Source organism: Nannobrachium achirus (assembly GCF_963921795.1).
Source record: "Nannobrachium achirus genome assembly, chromosome: 21".
Taxonomy (NCBI): domain Eukaryota; kingdom Metazoa; phylum Chordata; class Actinopteri; order Myctophiformes; family Myctophidae; genus Nannobrachium; species Nannobrachium achirus.
The window spans coordinates 33,725,395-33,746,451 of NC_137828.1; the positions used below are offsets into that span (position 1 = coordinate 33,725,395).

At 46.0% G+C, this 21,057-nt stretch overlaps 1 protein-coding gene across 8 annotated transcripts in view; it reads right to left on the minus strand.

The window, feature by feature from the left end:
* The window catches only part of sulf1 (sulfatase 1), a gene marked incomplete at its 3' end in the record, with an annotated part of 49,399 nt that overhangs the window by 19,234 nt on the left and 9,108 nt on the right, over positions 1-21,057 (minus strand). For 5 of the 8 annotated variants that reach the window (XM_080752075.1, XM_080752078.1, XM_080752073.1 and 2 more), the window contains exons 2-5: positions 9,734-10,017; positions 8,817-9,056; positions 7,348-7,499; positions 3,949-4,118 (exon numbers count right to left, since the gene is read on the minus strand). In XM_080752075.1, coding sequence (XP_080608201.1) covers positions 3,949-4,118; positions 7,348-7,499; positions 8,817-9,056; positions 9,734-9,908 — 737 coding nt within the window. In that variant the 5' untranslated portion in view covers positions 9,909-10,017. Of the gene's footprint in view, positions 1-3,948; positions 4,119-7,347; positions 7,500-8,816; positions 9,057-9,733; positions 10,018-10,553; positions 10,686-21,057 lie in introns of those variants that run through there. The other 3 variants (XM_080752077.1, XM_080752076.1, XM_080752074.1) reach the window with 2 other exon arrangements.

Here is a 21,057-nt window from a genome sequence, read left to right on the forward strand (position 1 = left end):
TTGGCACATGCTTAAGAAAATAATAGGCCCCCAAAGTCAAGTTTGCAACAACCCCTGGACCGAAAACTCAATAAGTCATGGTCATTTGAAGTGAGGGAATAAAAAAGGCTGGGTAAACAGCGAGTGGGAGGGAGAGAGGGTGTTGTTTGTGGAGTTGTGGCTGAGAGACGCTGTTCACCTGTCTGCTGTGGTACTGGATGTCAGGACCAGAAGGGCCACATAGACCAGAAAAAGATGGCATGAGTATAATTTGCCTTTTGTGCCTGTAAGTGCTCTGCAGTTCCCGGGTCATGAAATACAATGATGAATAGTGCATGTTGCAAAGTCCAAATCTAGATTAGACCCACAGAGCTTTCTTAAGTGTTCCTAGAATGCTACAATTATTCACATCAGGTTTTATTATTAATATTATTATTATTTAGAAACACAGCCACAATGCATGAATTAAAAGAAAGGAGTGGGCTCTTTAGATTCCACCCCTGTAGTGGCAGACCTCTAGACAGCATACCCAGGCTTAGGTACTTAATGAAGACTTGCTATGGGAGCTGCTCTGATCTGATTGAGTGAGCTGCCTCCTACCCTCCGCTGCTCAGGCCTTCATTGTGCAAAGGGGTGAACTCTTCACCCAGCCAACCGGGCGGTCTAATAAGCCCCACAAAGGGACCCGTCTCTGGGCACTGGGCCACCAAGGTATGGAGTCCTGGGCACCAGGGAACCAGGAATGCAGGGGTCACTGGAACGAAGCCAGTCCGTATAGGGGAGGTCACACCTGCCACCTGTCGCATATAGGTTGGTGTTTTGTGGAATTAGGCATGGATTTCTACCCTCGAGGGCCCTGTGTTCACTTCACAATGTCCCCTGACTACTTTGAGCGATAGGCAGAGCTGTGGTTACGTTCTCCGCTCAACATGGCTCACTGCCTTTCCCAAAAGCTACACATTCAGCGGTATCCAGAATAATTTAGATTCAGTGTCTTTGCACTGAAAGCCTGACCAAGCAAAACTGTGGCGCAGCTAACCGTCGTGTCTGAGAGGCCTGGTAGAAAACCTTTGGGGCGAGGAATGTTAATGACATTAACATCAAACCCTCCCCTGCTATTGCTCCCGTCAAAAGTACAGACGCCTTTTTGATTTACAAGCTGGCTCCCGTTTTACAGCCACACAGCCTCCTCCCAAATACATGCATTACAGATTAGTTGTATTATAGCTTCTACAGCCAAGAGGAAAAGTGACAGAGCACACACAAAGCTTCCATCGTAATTTTCCATTACCTGGGGGTTAGGTCGCGGATGACCTTATCTGGCACACGGTTGGCTTCTGTAGGGTGTTACCAAGCCTCCCTGGACCAGCGTTAACTCAAAATGGAACAGTGCCCCGAAATAGAATGGTGCTTAAAACAGAAACTGTGCTCCAATTACATCTCTCCGCGAAAAGAGTTTTGCACCATATTTGGTTATAAACTGCACGGTCAGCAACTATGCCCGTACACCCGCGAGCAGCAATGCCATGCCATCTGACCTTGCCACTCTGGTATGGCACCACATTTTACAGACCCCTCACTGCACCTACAAAGCAATACGTGGGGGCAGCCCTCCATTTACCCCAAGGCCCCCGGCTTCACCCCCGGAGGCTTGCGCTAAAAATAAATTAATAATGTCACAAAGGGTGTTCCAGAGCACACAATGCATTCCTCACATCCCGGGAGCCGCAGGGAGAGACCACTGATTGATATGTACAGGGTCAGGAAGTCCTCTGGGAATTACACAGGAGGACGAGGGGAGGGGGGGGGGGGGGGTTGTGGGGGGAGAACGGGAGGAGGAAGGGGGAAGAGGAGATGGAGGGAAAAGGATGGAGGAGAAGAAGGGGTGAATAGATACGGAAGGAGAGGATAGAGAGGAAGAGGAAGACACTCCGAAAGATAAGCAAAGCGGAGAGAGACACGTGGAGAGGAGCGGTGAGAGCATACCCACCCCCCAGGGGTGTCGCACCAAATTCTGGGCCCTGGGTACAAGGATTCACTGTGGGGCCCCAAATAGCAGATATACAAGCTCACAGCGCGGCACCAAGTGCTGCACTGCGAGCTTGTAGATCTCCTATTCTTTTTTTTTTTTATCGTGAAAATCTTTGAATATTTCAAATCCTTCTAAGGTTTTTTTTTTTGTTGAAAAGCCTATGTTTCTATGTCAGTGGTGCTGGTGCTCAAACCTTTTCATGTGAAAAATGATATGTATTTGGCCCGGGGGCCCCCATCTCAAAATATTTAGTTCCAGGGACCCCCCAGAAGCAAAATTTGAGTTACAAATGTTTGCTTAAAAATACATATATCCAAAGATTTGCACACATTTTCACGACTTTTAAAAAATAGCAGATCTACAAGCTCGCAGCCGCGGTGAGCACCTCCACCTTGGGCCCTAGTAACTCAGTCCCACTTTCCCACCCACCCACCCATCCCCTAGCTGGTGGCCTCAGGGATCCCAGGGGGATGGGGACGGGGGGAGAGGTGCCGACGTAGGGATGGGCTTAAAGGAGTAGTTCAAAGTCATTTTGGGGGTGAACTACTCCTTTAAGGTGCGCTGCCATGGAGCGGCCCACAGTATGGGAACGCCGCCACAGCTTGGCGTTGAGAGATGTGGGAGGCCACTTGTGGGCTTGGCATGGGAGCATCACTCCATAAAAAATAAAACACACACACACAAAAAAAAAACATCCGTGATGGTCTCCCTGGTGTGCTTGCCCTCGCTATTCTTAGAAGATAAATCGTTTTGATTTCACGCTCGCCGAGTCGTCTTCCCCAGCGGCGCCTCTTGCAAACGTGTCATCTCCGAGGCTGGGGGGGCTTTCACGCAGTAACGGTCCTTTTAAAAAAATATGGAGAAATGATGGTGCAGCGCAACCGAAATCATAAAAGTAGGCAAATTGGCATTTAAGTGAGAAAAATTCCCCAACAGCGACAGACATAACCGTTGCCAGACAGATTCTGCATAATGTCTGGTCGAACGGGTATTTCTGTGTGTATAATTTGCAGGCCCACGTTTCCGCATTGTGTCATGGGGTTAAATGTAGTTCTGCACTGTAACACACATGAAGGAATGAGAGGAACATGGCCTACGCACTGCAACCGAAAATGACTCTACAAGAAATCAAAAAATATGTTGTATGAGTACAGCTGTCAACATTAAAACCCATGTATACAGTATCATGATGAAACCACATGTTTTGTGCAATTGATAACTTTTTCAAGACCATACAGTATAATCTATTAACCCAGGGGTCTTCAATGTTTTCAGGCCAAGGACCCCCTAGTTGAGAGCAAGCTGAAGCAGGGACCCCCACAACCTTTTCATAGATGCCAAGTTGTTTCATTGTTTGACAGCACGATCATCAGTGTATATTTGGACTCATGTAAATTTGTGTTTTCAGATATTTAACCACTTGAACCGTCAATACTTAAAAAGCTTGACCTTTCACTCTGTACTTGCCGGAAATAGCCGATCTACAAGCTTTTGAGCTTGTAGATCTGCTATCTTTGGCTAAAGTTCTCAAAATATGGACACTAGGGTTCAAGTGGTTAATATAAAAAAATCAAACCTCGGTTCGAAGTGGAGCGGTGAATTTGAGCAGCTGTACCCTATGTGAGTGAGTGAGTGAGTGTAAACTGTGCCTGTGAGTGAGTGGTGAGTGTGCCTGGCCTGCACAAAACAGCGCCCCTCCTTTAACTAGTGTTTTGTGTGTGGCCACTCAAGGTATTGCCAGGCTACGGACATGGCCAGCCAGCCACCGAGCCACCCAGCCAGCCAGCCAGCCAGCCAGCCACCCACCCACATACCCACGGACATACCTGTTCATTGGGAGCGCTTTCACCGCTCCAAAAAGGAGACCCCCTGTTGAAGACCTCTGGTATAATCTATTAACCCTGATGTGTGCATTTAAGTGTTTGTGCGTAACTTACATGTGTTGTGAAGCATTTGGGAAGAATTCGGAGTACTGTGGCGCCGAGTCCTCCGGGCCATGTGGGGCAGCGTGGCTGATGACCATCATCACAGGACGGTGCGGGTACATCCTCTTGGACATGCGGAAGTAGTTGATGCTGTCGTTGGTGATCAGATCTGTGAAATAGTCCTGGAAGGACAAAAAGAGCTACATCAACAGCTACATAGAACAGCTTAGCTTAAAAGATTAGTAAGGACGAGGGGGCTAGTAAGAATATGAGGGACCACTGAGTACACAACAGCACCGACCTACCGTGTATGTGTGCGAGTGAGTGCAGGGGCGTCACAGGGGGGGGGGGGGGGGGCTAGTGGGACTGAGTTACTAGGGCGGTGGAGGGGCCTGGAATTAATTTATACTTTAGCTATTTTTTAAAAGTTGTGAAAATGTGTGCAAATCTTTGAATATATGTATTTTTTAAGCAAACATTTTTAAATCAAATTTTGCTTCTGGGGGTACCTTGAACTAAATATTTTGAGATGGGGGTCCGTGGACAAATACATCATTTTGGGGGTCCTTCACATGAAAAGTTTGAGCACCACTGACATAGAAACATAGGTTTTTCATAGACCCTTTCAAAGACTTTTTCACGATTTTTCAAAAATAGCAGATCTACAAGCTCGCAATAATGCGTATTAATGCGTTCGTTCCCAGTCTAAATTGGTTAAACCTGTGAAGAACATAGATGGGGGGCCCCCAGTGAATCCTTGTAACCAGGGCCCAGAATTTGGTGCGACACCCCTGAGTGTGTGCATGCGCTGTGCTTACTTGTGTGCGTGCGTGCATGTGTATGTGCATGAGCAAACTGCTGCCTCATCAGTGACTGTGCAGGATTGGATGTGACACCATTCGATGGTGAGGGGGAGTCTGGTGCTCTTTCAACTGGTATGCTGTTATGACAACAATCTCTCCCTCCACTTCTCTCCATCTATGCTGTCCATTCCCCTCATCTCCCTTCTCTCTCTCTCTCTCTCTCTCTCTCTCTCTCTCTCTCTCTCTCTCTCTCTCTCTCTATTTCTCATATGCACCAGCATGGGAGATTAAGGAATGTATTAATTAGAATAGCCTCAGTGTTTACCAGTGGGTATAGAGAGTAGGAGAGCAGATGATGGGAAAGGCATGCAGTCCCAGTGACCCTGCAGTTGGACTTCTATTGACCACATTCCCATGGCTGCCACTTTGCTCTTACGTGGCACTCGGTAGTGCGGGTGAGAACCACCCGACCCCACCGTATGATGTAAATACCAGGGGTAAAATGACCATGCCCACACTACGGCCATTTTGAAGAAACAAAGAAGACCACATTTGGGGATTACATTACATTTGTTTGTGTATGATCTGGATATTATGGCCAACTCTGGAGAGCTTAGACTCAGGAAGTTTGGCATTGTCTTATGACTGCCTTCCTATCAAAGCCTGATGCCAGGAGCACTGGAGTGTTTTACTTGCACGGGGGGGGGGGGGGGGGGGGTGGGGGGGGGGGGGGTTTACACCCTCGGCTAAAATCACCGCAGCGTTTGCCAAGATTCCACCAGCTGATTAGGCGTTCTACCTGCACGTTGGCACACAGCTGAGACCGACAATGGGGAGGGAGGGTGATTTCCCTGAAATGTCAGGAGTGGGTTTGGATGATTTAGCCTGTGTCTATTAATAATCTTTTTTTATGACCATCTTTAATGGCCTGACTGTACACATGCACACACGCACACATGCACACACACACACACACACACACAGGCTGGTGTATCGCATGCACATGGCAAAGAAGAATTGCCATACTGGTTTCCTGTGGAGTGCCAAAGCTCCATGATCTGACTCATTGCCGCTAAGGGCTCTGGCAGGGCAAATGGAAGTGAGAGTGAGGAGAAACAATGGCTGGCCAAGAAAAACATGCGTCATTTGTAGATGATTGGTAGTGCTGTAAGTGATACTTATGGCGAGCACGTAGCAACTCATCACTTCCAGTTTAACCTTCTGAGTCTGATTTATGCTGCAAACATTTATCTAAATGTTTGACCATCTGCATTCATCATTCAGATTGTGCTTTTACATTCTATTATTTATTGTCTTGTCTTCTTATACCAAGCATATGACATGGATTTAAAATCGATTAGAATAAATTGCTATCGCTGCCATTGATAATGCCAGCATACTAGATTTTCGTTTCAGCTCCCTGCTGTCATGGAATGAGAGGAATGCTTCAGAAGCGGAGAGAGGCTGCTAAACCATTACAGATCACAGTCTGAAACACAGTGCGTTATGGCGAGGACCCCAACCTATATCTCAGCCTCCTCACAGGTGGAACACTAGATGGAGCTGGATGAAATCATCTCATCGGGTGAGCAGCCGCATCAAATCACAATGACCTGGTGAGCCAACTGCACTCACCGTGACACACTGAACTCCTCACCCTGTGGAGAAGGGGAGCCATCTTTCTAGTGGTAGGTTAATGGGGTCTGGCAGGTGAGTGCCCATAGTAGGTCCATTTGGTCTCAAACCACACGTATTGGGCCCACGTCTCGTAAACACCTTGCCCTCAGCTTGTGGGTAACTTTACACCTCGGTCTAACTCAACAAGCAAGTCATTTGGCACGGGAGTACCAGTCCAAACATTTGTTTGCCCGTCCTTCAGGCAGACCATTTAAAAACTCGACTTGACATGTGCCCAAAACCATGAAACCCCACCTCGCGCATTCCTCATGCCCCCAGGACTACGCTACCTGGGAGGACATTGGCACGGGGCTGGGAAAATAACCTGACAGCTCCTCCAAAAACATTGCGGGAAGATGGATGCCCGATGCCATGCGAAGCCCCGCAGTGCAAACACGTAGCCATCCCATCGCTCATACCCGGACTCTGACACTGGAATGGCAAAATGAACTTTTCCTCCGACATCTTCCTGCCATGGCAGCACAAAATCGCTCTGCCACTCTCACAGTGCAGAGGAGAGTCAGAGAGACAGTGGAAAGAGAGAGAGAGAGAGACACGGTGCAAGGTGGTAATTTCCACATGCAGCTCGGGTCCCCTATAAACATACAGTAAAGGTGTCTAAATGTTGCGGTAAGCCACACCGTAATAAAGAGACACTTTAATGCACTGCAGAACAAGTAGACGCCACTTCATATCAACACCTCCCCTTTCATCCTCCCCTGAGAATTCCAGTCTGGATCATAACACTCTCATGAGCCAAGCGGCTGTGATTTCTATTTTTATAAGTGTAGGGGAGTGGGGGGGGGGGGCCCTGCAATTAGTCAGGAGAAGACCTGACACTGGGTCATAAAGGTAAGAAACAAAACAAGGTGATTGAGTTAATGGCTCCTTTTGTAAGGGTTGTACTGGGAACACACCGGCGGGCACATACCTTGGCATAATCGGCACCGTGCTTCTCCTTGAAGCCGTTTCGACAGACAGTGTAATTATAGAAGCGAGAATTTTTGATCAGTCCGACCCACTCGCGCCACCCGGGCGGGATGTAGCTGCCATTGTATTCGTTGAGATACTTGCCGAAGAACGCTGCAGAAGGAGAAGAGGAAAGTTTTTAACACAGAGCTTCGAGATGGGTCAACAACATTGATGTGCACTGGGTTTTTGCCCGCATTGAGCCGTCCATCCATACAATCACTTTTTATTTTATGGTGCTTGTGTGCATGAGTATAATGTGTGCTCCCGCCTGGTCTTTACTAGGGGTGCAGGAAAAAAATGATTTGAACTCGAATCGCGTTTCTAACATGGTACGTTGCAGAATCGATTCTCATTTTCCAAAAATCGATCGAAATTTTATTTTAAGATTTCTATTTTATGATTTATTTCTTTATTATTATTTTATTAGATATTATGTTGTGTTTGTACAAGTTAAAAGAATGTGTGCAAGCATGGATAAATCAGACATGTTGTCTTGGATTTACCTTTTACATTATTGCAATAAGTTGATAAAACCTTTACAATTATAAAATCTACATAAATGTACTGTGCTTTCATGCCAGCAGACTGGAGTAGATCCTGATATCCTATGAATTGAATAGAGAATCGTTTTGAATCGAGAATCGTTTTGAATCGAGAATTGTTTTGAATAGAGAATCGTTTTTAAATCGGAACATAATCGTTTCTGAATCGAATCGTTTGGATTTGAAAGAATCGGAAAAGAAAATTGAATCGTGACCCCAAGAATCGATTCTGAATCGAATCGTGGGATACCCAAAGATTCGCAGCCCTAGTCTTTACTACACAACCCTTCCCAGTACACTGGGCTCCAAGCCAGCCAGTCCAGGAGAAGGCTAATTGTAGACTAACACATCAGCTCGAAAACCGCAGGCCACGCTACAACCCACAGCACCCCACTGAGCTGCCCAGTCCAGCGCTTGCCCATCACTCATGCAGACACTGGCTGATGAGCCACGACAGGGACCTGGCACCCTGGTCGTGTTTGCATTTCTCACAGCAGACAGGCGGGCATGGGGCTGAACAGGGCAGGGCAGGCAGGACAGACTCTGTCTAGCTTCCCGTAAAAATCAGCATTGACTAATAGTCCTGTTGGTCTAAGCCTCTCCGACCTACTTACTTATGTATATAAGTGGGACAAGCAGGCCGTTTGAGCTACTGTAGCGTTGACTGATTAGCTGGCAGGAAAAGTGAACGTGGGGCTCAACCTGGGATGACCTGTTTTAACCTGAAAATTCATCTTTTCAAGGGTCTCCCTCCCTACTCTCGCTTCCTTCTCAGTCACATATTGTATCTTCTCTACTGGCACTTGCATTTGTCTATCCTTACATTAGGATTATTGTCCTGTCAAAATATGGGGCTTTTGTCTTCCCACTGTGTGTGTCTACCTACCCGTCCTGTAGCCGGTGTTGTTGAGGTACACGGCGAACGAGCGTGGCTCGTGTTGGGCCTGCCAGGATGGGGACGAGCAGTTCTCGTTGTTGGTGTAGGTGTTGTGGTTGTGGACGTACTTCCCCGTCAGCATGGAAGAGCGCGACGGGCAGCACATGGGCGTTGTGACGAAAGCGTTGGTGAAACTGGTGCCCCCGTCCTCCATGATCTTGCGAGTTTTGTTCATCACCTGAAGAGAACCTGCGTTTTGGCGAGAGAGAGAGAGAGAAAGAGAGTGGAGACTGAGAGTGAGAGAAACGCTGGAAACGCTTTGAATGTTCTGCAGAATTCTGTTTTGAGTTTCGCCACACAGCTGTGAATAATACCGCAAGATTTAACCAGATAATATGCCAACACGTAGCACCCAGTGCCAAATATTGGCTAGTGGGAGTCCACTAGGAAAGAATTCTTCTAAAAATGAACAAACATTTATTTTATTCTCCTGGAAAAACACTGACTAGGTGGGCGTTTTCTCAAAGCATCTTTAAATAGACAGCTGTAAACATAATCACAATCCATTATGAATGAAGTAAACACGGATGCTAAGGCTATGCTAAGGCCCAGATGGTCCTCCTGCTCTGGCTTATGGTTTCCATTTAATATTTCATGTGCAGAGGGAGGCTACAACACGTTCATAAATCTTGGAGTGAATCCCACATAGATAATGAGAGAGAGAGAGAGAGAGAGAGAGAGAGAGAAAGAGAGGAGAGAGAGAGGAAAAAAAAGAGAGAGAGAGAGAGAGAGAGAGAGAGAGAGAGAGAGAGAGAGAGAGAGAGAGAGAGAGAAACATGAGTGAGAAAATTAAGGCGAGGCAAGAATGTAAAGATGTAAGATTTATAAACCAGTTCCAGGCAGATGGGCAGAGAGGTGACCCTTACCCAGCTCAACATCTTGGTCGTCAGTCATGATGAGAATGATGTTGGGCCGTATGTTCCGCCGGTCCCTCTGAATGCGCCCCCTCAGGCCCTGGGCTCTGGTGGTGGTGAAGGCCGAACTGCCTGGGGCCCAGTCCAGGGACAGGAGGACCAGCCAGGCCAGACACTGCACCAGCATGGTGGCCTAAGACCGAGGGCGGGACACAGGCAGATGGTAAGATGGAGCGGAGAGGAGGACTGGACAGAGGGTTGCTTCGCTCACGCCGGTGGAGCTCTCACGGCCACGTCTGAGGAGACAGAAGAAAGGAATCGGGGGTGGAGGGGGTGAGTACGGGTCAGAACCAGAGATCCAGAACAGAGCTCTGCAGCTGAGAGGTTTGCGTGAGATGGAGGCACATACAAAGAGGAAATAAAGAGCAAGAAAGGAAACATCAAACTATAAGTGGGAGTAAAAAGAAAAAGGCTGAGTGTCAATGGAGTTCCCAGATTCCCTCCAAGAGAATGTCAGCGTATTTACTTCAATGACAATAACAACGTCTTCTCACAAATCACCCTCAAACTCAACTATATCAATCAGCAGAGAAACCAAAGGGAGGGTTTCCCCCTCGAGTTATGAGACCCTTAAAAAGTCCACCAAGAAATATGTCTCTTAACATATCCAACATGTGTACATGTTGACTGAATTACACTCAAAGAACTATCTCTCTTCTTCAACTCTCCTGTCCTGGTCTGAACTAACAAGTAGACCACAGCAGACCACGAAAACCCACTTCCACACAATAAAGCAGAGCGCAATGAAGGTCTAGAAAGAAATAGAACTCACCCTGGAGGATTCCACGGGTCTCATGTTGCAACTTTTCCTGTGTTATTATTCCTCTATGAGCATGCATTCACCCCAGACAGGCAAGAGTCTGACTCTCTCGTCCCGTGCGAGATAACAGAGACACACACAAACACACACATACACACACACACACACAACCAACAGCAGCGCACGTCAACTCCAACTAACCATCACATCAACCGGAGAGCTCTTGTTCGGGGGCTTACTTGTGCTGAGACCACGCCATTGGCTGGCCACGCTCAAAACACCCGCGAGAGAGCCAATCGTGGTCCGCCCACCACCTGTCACTCAAACATCACCCCCTGGTGAGTCAAGCGTGACAGAGGGCCTGTGGGGAGGATGGGACCACAGTTGGGGGACAAGGGAGATGGGCGTCCCAGGGGAGGGAGGGTTCCGCTACATTAACCCTGTGCCACTGTCGCCAATCACAGGTTTACACTGAGTCATCCTAGCCCTTCGCGGCCCCTCTCCTCACTTAGTCTTGCGCACGCACGCACGCACGCACGCACGCACGCACGCACGCACGCACGCACGCACGCACGCACGCACGCACGCACGCACGCACGCACGCACACACACACACACACACACACACACACACACACACACACACACACACACACACACACACACACACACACACACACACACACACACACACACACACACACACACACACGCGCGCACACGCACACGCACACGCACACGCACACACAGCCAGCCCAGGACAGTGGACAGCATCTCAATGTCATGGCTTGTCATAAAAAAAAAGTCTAAATAACCCAAGGCTCAACACACAGCTTACTATAGAAAGAGGAGTCTCTTTTTAGAGTGATCCCAAGACAGAGTCCTCCAAGCCATATTTTTTTTTCTTTTTCGTATTTAACCTAATTTAGCCAATTTACAATTTGCGAGATGGAATTAAACAGCCTGACCTCTGGAAAACCAGCAACAGGGTAAGTGGCCATGTAAATAGAATGCCAAAAAAACAACGAGTGCTACAAAGCAACTATGATAGCAGGCAGACATCAAATCTAGCATGTACTTAGCATCTACTGTATGAACGAGTAAACAACATACATCTGGATATGAAAACTAGCATCTATCTAAATAGGCAACAAGAGCTGAGGAAATAAGGAGTGGGGATGCTTGGGTGATGCTAGGGGGTAACCCTAGTCTCACATAGCCAGACAACTATTCATCAACACCTCCTGAACGACGAGTAATGGAAGTTGGCATTTCTGTTCATGAAAATATATTTTACAAATGCCATTTCTGCTAAGCAGCAAGCTAAATATGCTAGATGATTTTTATTTATTTTAGGATAACAGTCTGGCCAGGCGAGACTAGGGTAACCCCCATATTGCTCGATACACGTATCAAATGTTTTCTGACGATCTATTGGCCGGGGTGAAATATGACAAGTAATTACATGCAATATTAAAAGTTGACGACATTATTGAGTATCTCAGAGCGTGGCTTGTGGGTGGATGATGAACCATGGCACTTGTTTTAATGACTACTGTGCCTTATGGGCCGTGGTCTCCCTCAGTGGCACCATGCCGCTCTCCATTGTGAGTTAATGGCATGGAAAACGACCACCTGAGCCTGGCCTCCGCCCTTCCTTTCCGTCCAAGTTGAGCTCACGAGGGATATGGCACCCGACTGATTTGTTGGCAAATGCAAAATGAGAATACACCCATCAGGTTGCATTTTAAACAAATAAAAGATATCGTCACTGTCGGGCAAAAACCACGTATCTCCAAGTTTCAAATGGCCCATGGGTATGTTTTTTTTCGTAAAGTAAAGCCCTGCTTCATCATACAAGAATGTCGCACAAAAGTAGTGAAAACAGCCGATCTGCAAGCACACAACGCCTCGCAATGCGAGGCGTTGTGTGCTTGCAGATCGGCTGTTTTCACTATCTTAAATCGTTTTGAAATCATGAATACAAAACAAACGGTTTTGGAAACGACAATATGCTCTTACATAACACCATACTGGTGTCTATGCAAACTCTGTGACAAATGTCCAAGACATTCTGGAAAAGAGCATCAGCTGAGGTAAAAAAAACATCACACCCAGGGTGAAGTGAGCGGTGCGCTTTATTGAGTTAATTTCATTAAGCGCCCTGTGTAGCTTGGCCAATGCCAAGCTCTGTGGGACGGTCAAACGGTCATACGGACGGACATACACACAAAGCCAGATGTAGGAGAGGGTTGGTTAGTATTAAAACAAGTATAACATTCATATCATTGTCATGTCATTTGTCAATCACTCTATAATTTAAATATAGTATAATCGATATCTGACCCGGTTGATTGTCTTGAAAGGAGGTCGTTTCAAACAAGCTGCTGAGGAAGACACGTAAAGATGGATGAGGTCGCGGGTAATTTGCTACGGCCAATGAAACTGTTAGGTATAGGACGGTGCAGAAGGCAAAGGGCAGTGAGATCATGACCAGGGGGCTGGTCCTGGCGTATCGACATGTCCACCGTCTGTCCCGACACACACGCACGCACGCACGCACGCACGCACGCACGCACGCACGCACGCACACACACACACACACACACAAAACAGACGCAGCCCACATCGGCAAACCCTGGCAACACCTGCTCTCAATGATGTGTCTAACAGATGGACCTGTCAAGAGATGACAGGTGAGAACACCCAAACTTATGGCACCCTTCCAGAACAAATATAAAATGAGAATTAGGTGAGAAAATCATGTTTAAGATATAAGACTTTTACAATTTAAAAATCCCCAATTCTTATCATTACCCTTTCCACTAGTTTGATGGTTCCTATGATAAGCTTTAGCTTCAAATGGAAGCTTTAAGAGCTTTTTTGGAGAGAGTTTTTCAGACAGGCAGTGTCCGGGCCAGCCTGCCCAGTCATCCTGACAGCCCAGTGCAAACACTGGCGCTGTTTGGACAACCCCCCCCCCCCCCCCCTCCTCCCCCCCCCACCCCCCTGACCCCCTCCCTTCCAGCACAGGGTGGCAGAGTGCACAGGACCTTCACACCGGATAACACACACCCTACATACACCCATCCTACACAACCTACTGTACAAACACACCCGAGACAGACACACACACACACACACACACACACACACACACACACACACACACACACACACACACACACACACACACACACACACACACACACACACACACACACACACACACACACACACACACACACACACATTCACACACACACAGGCTGTACCTCCACCCTCTCCCAAAAAAACACGCACTCCCGCTGTGAGCCAGCGAGCCGTTGCCGGCTCCTCCTACATAACTCGGAACAATTCCCACTCGCTGAAACCAAAAGTTCATAATCTGACTCGCTCTGTCTCGCTCTGAAGCAGGGACCCCCACAATCTGTTCATATTCCATATAGTTTCATCGTTTGACAGCACGATTATCAGTGTATTTTGGATTCATGTCAATTTGTGTTTTCAGATATTTAACCACTTGAACTGTCGTCTGTCAATACTTAATAAACTTGACATTTCACTCTGTACAGCTCTTTTTCACCTCTACACCAAAGCTCTTTGACGAAAATAGCCGATTTACAAGCTCACAAAGCCTCGCAGTGCGAGGTGTTGTGAGTTTGTAGAGCTGCTATTTCTGGCTATGGACACTAGGGTTCAAGTGGTTAATATAAAAAAGGAGAAAATAGTTTCTATCGCACAATGATTTGGAGGCCCCCCTGCAGTAACTCTGAGGACCCCCTAGGGGTCCCGGATCCCCTGTTGAAGACCCCCCACCTTAAAACCAATGGAAAGCCGGTCGGGCCAGGCGGCCTGTGTAACATTAGCACCCAGCACACATTCAATTTGACATGCCAATGATTCCCAGCAATGGCCTTTTCATGTGACTTGTTGGAATCGAGAAAACAGACAAGGCGTCTCATTGTGCCATTTGATACAAACCTTGTGGTGCTAATGGGGTTAGCCTCAGTGATATCAATAGTGACCACTGTCTTAAATGACTTGGATAGCTGGGTTAATAAAATACCATAAGGAGTGACCCCATGTGATATGGGCCCAGAAGTGACCAAGGCAAAGTGATACAGCTGTGGCTTCCCTGTCCTCTAGGTCGTCTCCCAGTTCTAATTCAATTTGACCTGATCCTCTTCCACTTTCCCCTCTGGGTCGCCTAAAGTTCGTTGTTGACCCAAACTCTCTCTGACAAGAATAGAACCTGAAAAGGTACACCTACATTGTTAACAGCTATCAAGTATGCTATTATACACAACAAGACGGTGGCACTACTTATTCACCGTTAACATCTTTAGCTTACTTTTACAACATGGGTAATGGCTGATTTACAATGCACACAATGTGTCGCAACACATGGTGAGCTTGTAGATCTGCTATTCCAGTGGTTTCCAAACATTTTAGCCTGTGACCCAAAAGAGTAAAGACATTTGCTCGAGACACAAACTAGTGAAAATAGCAGATCTACAAGCTCACAATGCATTGTGAGTTTGTAGATTGGCTATTTTCACTACTTCTTAAACGTTTGTTTTCTAGTTTATGGAATTTCTTTGATTTGTATTTTATTTATTCATTAAATTACTAATCATTGCATTTCCTTTTTATGAATTTTTTAGCTTTTTGGGGGATTTTTTTTTATGTTTTGAAATATTAAAAACAAAATGTAGGAAACAAAAATAATTAAGGGACCCGTAAAAATCTGTCCGCGACCCACAAACGGTATAGATACAAATTATACTATTATAACCACTTTTATACCTAGGCTATTTGAATAGCTGATCTACCCCTTGTAGATCTGCTATTTTTAAACTTTTACTTTTGGTACCTAAAGTACACTTTGATACCAATACTTTCCTACTTTTACTCAAGTACATTTTGAATGTTGTTTTGTATGTCTCTTTAAAAAATGAAAAACAAAAATAAACATATTGTTTAAAAAAAAAAGTACATTTTGAATTCCAGACTTTTACTTGTAACAGAGTATTTCTATATTGCAGTATTGATACTTTTACTTAAAGGAGCTTTTTCATTGCAGGGCCGACACTTTGTTTACATCCTAGTCTATAGACTAGAATGTAAACAAAGTGTCGGTCTGACAATGGCCAAAAATGATTATTTTATCATTATTTTACGCTTTTTGTGGTCATTTTTGAATAGAAACACATATATGAAGCTTATATTTTTTATAAAATATTTTCGAAACATTATTTTTATTTTAGCATCCGTTTTTCAAGAAAAAGTTGACTATAGGTCCTTTAAGTAAAACATTTGAGTACTTCTTCCACCACTGCAAAAATATCTTGGCCAGCATCCTACTGGCTGGAGAGTTGGTGTAGAATGTGTCAGTCAGGAGTTCTACGGCAGTGGTTCCCAAACCTTTTAGGCTGTGACCCAATAGAGAAGTTAAACATTTGCCCGGGACCCAAGCTAGTGAAAACAGCAGATCTACAAGCTTACAAAGCGTCGCTTCGTGCCGCGTTTTACATTTGTTTTCTAATTCATGGAATGGAGATTTTTTTATCATGAAAAATATTGCTTTTTTTGCGTATGTTTTTTAAAAATGTTTTGAAATAAATAATAATGGAAAAACTAAATGTAGGAAACCAAAAATAAAGGGTCCCATAAAAATGTGTCCGCGACCCACAAATGTGTCCCAACCCACTGTTTGGGAACCAGTGTTCTACGGTCCGTGGTATTCTGGAGCTCTACACAACTTCAGGGATAACAACACAGTCTCTTCACACAAAACCAGAAGCCATAGCATATCTGGTATGGATGAAATATCACAATCAGACTGTGACCGCTTTATAGTAGACAAGACGTCTACCGGCGTTTGGCTCAAATCCTTTTGAGGAAGGGCTGTATAACAGTCTACATGACATAATATCATGAACTATGAAGATTAGGCAACAGATTTTCCTCAAATCTACTTTTTTTTAGATCAGCATTTTCTGACAATATGATTAACAGAGTGACATTGATTTGATTTAAGTAGATGTCATAGTTAAAAGAAAAGTACGTATTTTCACAGAAAAGAAAATGTTAATGATAAAAACACAATAAAGTCAAAGACCTCTAGCATCTCGCATTTGGGCTCAGTCTGGGACATCAGACACGCGCACACACACACACACACACACACACACACACACACACACACACACACACACACACACACCACACACACACACACACACACACACACACACACACACACACACACACACACACACACACACACACACACACACACTATTGTTGCTTTTCTGTGTATACCGTATACAGTATATACAGCATATGACCGTATAGTATATGACTACCATGCATCTTTATGTACATATCTGTCATTACATCTGTAATTTTTGACTGCCTCATCCCGGTTACACGTCGGCACTCCGACACATCGCTATTCCGACCACCTAAACCTAACCCTAACCCTAACCTCAGTAAAACTAACACTGGTGAATGTTAACCGGTGAGTAGCTAACCTGCCGACGCTGGTGAATGCTAACCTGGTGAGTAGCTAACCTGCCGACGCTGGTGAATGCTAACCTGGTGAGTAGCTAACCTGCCGACGCTGGTGAATGCTAACCTGGTGAGTAGCTAACCTGCCGACGCTGGTGAATGCTAACCTGGTGAGTAGCTAACCTGCCGACGCTGGTGAATGCTAACCTGGTGAGTAGCTAACCTGCCGATGCTGGTAAATGCTAACCTGGTGAGTAGCTAACCTGCCGACGCTGGTGAATGCTAACCTGGTGAGTAGCTAACCTGCCGACGCTGGTGAATGCTAACCTGGTGAGTAGCTAACCTGCCGACGCTGGTGAATGCTAACCTGGTGATCGGAATGGGGATGTGTCGGAATGGAGACCCGTCCCCCCCTCGTCCCACTGTTATTTTGTGACAAGCATCTTATGTATCATGCACCTTATATTTTATTTCACACTGCCATGTTGATATCGGATCAGTTTTCCGCTTTCCACTTTTCTTGAAACTGCAATGGTGAAGCTTCTACCCACTTTTTTTTTTTTACATCTGTAACATGATGTGATGCAACAATACAGATTTAATAGTAAAATAGAGCTCAAAAAATGTTTTTATGAAAATAACAGACAGATAATTTGCCATCTGTAGGGGTTATTCTCTTTAGCTGAATTTACTCATAGCGTCCAGCTTGATAGCAGCAGAACAGCCCTCTATACAGTACATCTGGAGAACAGACAAGAGGCCTTTATGCCAGGCCAGAGTCAGAGGACTAGGGTGCACATTGTTTCTCGTTCCTCATTGTTTCGGAGGATTAGCACTAATGACCCTTTAAATGAGCTCTTACTGTACTCATCAGGCTTAAGCTGGGGGAAGAACATTGGGGACGGACGAGAGAGGAAAGAAAAGGGCTCGGGTGGTTCAAAGGAACCAAACAAAAAGTCCACTATGGACTTTTCAGTCTGACACACAGCTGCCAGAGAGGTAAAAAATGTGCAATTTTCAGATTAATGGCCATCAAAAACAAGCGACCTTTAGCGCACCTCAACACCCCTGTAATCTTTACAGTACTTTCATGGGTTCTCTCTCTCTCTAAGCCCATTCGCTGGCTCCCTCGCAGCACGTGACAGCGGGGCTCAAAGTCGTTTGGTGTGGCCATGCTGACAGCTGTGCCTTGCTTGTACTGCAACATCAAACATGCTGGAGTCAGGAGGAGTTGCTGTTGGTGTAACCCACTCAGAACAGGGCTGGTTGGCGGTTGTGCCCTGCGGTCAGGGCCTCCAACCACACACCCTTCTGCACCCTGACCGTCCTCTGACCCGCGTGGTAATGTGGCTTTGATGGTGGCTAGCTTAGCCTAACCTCAGCCACCTGGGGATACCCACACACAGGGGTTAAGAGGGGGAGAGGGGGGGGCTACAGGGGTAGAAAAATAGTGGGGGATCAGAGAGAGAGAGAGAGAGAGAGAGAGAGAGAGAGAGAGAGCGAGAGAGAGAGAGAGAGAGAGAGGGTAACAATTAAAAGCACGGTGGGTAATCTTTACAGAAGCGTCCTTCGCGATTATCAATCATAATTCAAGTACAATAGAGACATGCTGTAAAAAGGGATGACACCAGAGGAATTCTTCTGTAAAACAACACTGACTGATGGCCAACGTGTCTACGTGTAAAAAAAAAAAGAAAACTGCGGTGGAAGTGGAATTCCTCAACCTTACATGTACATCGTTCTGGCCTTCGGATATTGGTTCTCGTTAAGGTTTGGTATGTGAGAGGGTTTCACATTCCCAAAATAAGATGCTAGTCAAAACCCAAAAGAGAATATGGTCAATGGACCTCTAAAGTAAATGAGTCATACATAAAGACCCTCGCCATTAAGGACAATGGCCATTTCAAAGCACCTCAAATCCCCTCTCTTTTCTTTCCCCCTCGTTCTCTCTCTCGCTCCCACTGTTTGTTCGGTCCATCTACGGGGCGGCCAAGTCACAGAGGAACAATGGCGATGAGAGGGGTATTAAAGCCTGATGGCATAGTTCAAATTCTATTGGCTGGTGTGAGTCTATAGTTCACCAGACCACCAGTAACAGCAAAGATATTTTTGTCATGCGAGAAAGAGAGTCAAAAGCGGCAAAGGTAAACGAGGGGTAGATGCATGGATGTAAAATGAGAGACAAAGAAAACACTGTTGGAAGAGGTAGAGGTATGCGATCAGCGGGGGAAAACAAGGGCAGGTATCCTGATTTAGCCTCAAACCAGTGCTAAAGGCAAGTGAAGCTTAAGGCCTGATTGCTCTCGTTCGATTTTTTTTAAGGGGAAAAAATGATTACGAAGCGGCCTTAGATTAATATTGAGGTTAGTCCAAATGTTTCTCTAATCCGAGGGAATTTGGCCTCTCTGCCGCCACGGGACCTGATGAGGGCCCTTTACACTGAGGAGAGCCTGTTGTAGCGACCCGCCGTGCCCGGCAGGCCAGGGGCAGAACGTTGTGCCCGCCAAGACCCGCCTGTCAGCCTCGCCGCGCTCACTGAAGGAGAGCACTGTCCCGATACACTCACTTGCCCATGTGTACACACTGGGAACGGTCTCATGCCTTGGTGTTTTCAGGCTCTTAAGGTCGTTGATTTGTTTGACCAAAAAAATGGCCAAATTGGTGTAGGCACTCTGACTAAATTCCAGCAAGAAATTCAAGCGTGAGCGCGGAGTGGTGGGAGGGAGAGATCAATGAGTCTTTGTTTTCGGGGATGTTTACGAAAGAAGAAAAAAAAAAACATAGCAACACACACACACACTGCTCTTCAATTTGACGGCCATATATCTGAGTCTTGACCTTAAGCTTTTGCATGTCTCAAACAAGCAACCTCAGAAATTAAAACGTCGCGGCAATCATGATCCCATGACCTGTGGTTCTGTGATTCGGGTGGTTACCAGTGGTCACTCCGCAAGCAGAAGAATGGCGCCGATTCAGCGAAACGTGAACCTGGCCCGGGGGCACGCCTTGCCCTGAGTTAAACCCCTTGTCCATCTCCCTGAGTTAAACCCCTTGTCCATCTCCCTGAGTTAAACCCCTTGTCCATCTCCCTGAGCGGGCAAGAAACCCTTTGTAGTGCCAATGGCTGCCAGGCCACGCCATCATTAATTATGAATGCATGTAAATATATAATTAAATGAATCCTGGTCCCACAGACTTCAAAGTTAAAGAGTGGCTTTTGGGTTACCAGGTGGTCTGCTGGGAGTCATGAGGGGCTTCTGGGAACGCTAAGAGGGAAATAATTAAAACACACATGCACACGCATTTCAGAAAGGGTGTGTGTGTGTGTGTGTGTGTGTGTGTGTGTGTGACTGTGTGTGTGTGTGTGTGTGTGTGTGTGTGTGTGTGTGTGTGTGTGTGTGTGTGTGTGTGTGTGTGTGTGTGTGTGTGTGTGTGTTTTACATGGTACCTCCAACCACAAGCCTTCACGATTGCATCTTTTACCAATGGGGATTAATGCTTAATCGTGTGTTGGTAAAGTAAAAGCAGTATGTATTATGTATTGTATAACGTTTGCGGCTCATTGCTTCACCATCACCTTTCATATCTCTTTATTTATCTCTGTGTCCTCTTCCTGTTCTATGATAGAGTAGATAGAGACTGGTAGACTTATTCAAGGTGTATTGACGTGTTAAACAAATGTATCACATCAAAGGATGAACGAGAAGGAAACCCAACCAACGATATGACCTTTAATTCACTGTGTGATACCACAAGAATAACTGGAATCACTGTCTGAGGAACAGCAGCTATGGAAAAACGGTATGAACCTACAGCTCAGCGTTTCTATTCTATTCTGAGCCATGAATGGAAACGATTAGAGATAGGGGACCTGAGATGAATAAAATACAGGGCATTAATATTCCTGCTGCTCCACTCTTGTCAAAACCCACACTCCCATCAGAAAACACTCTATCAGGGCAAGAAAGAGAGAGGGGGGAGAGAGAGAGAGCGAGTGAGA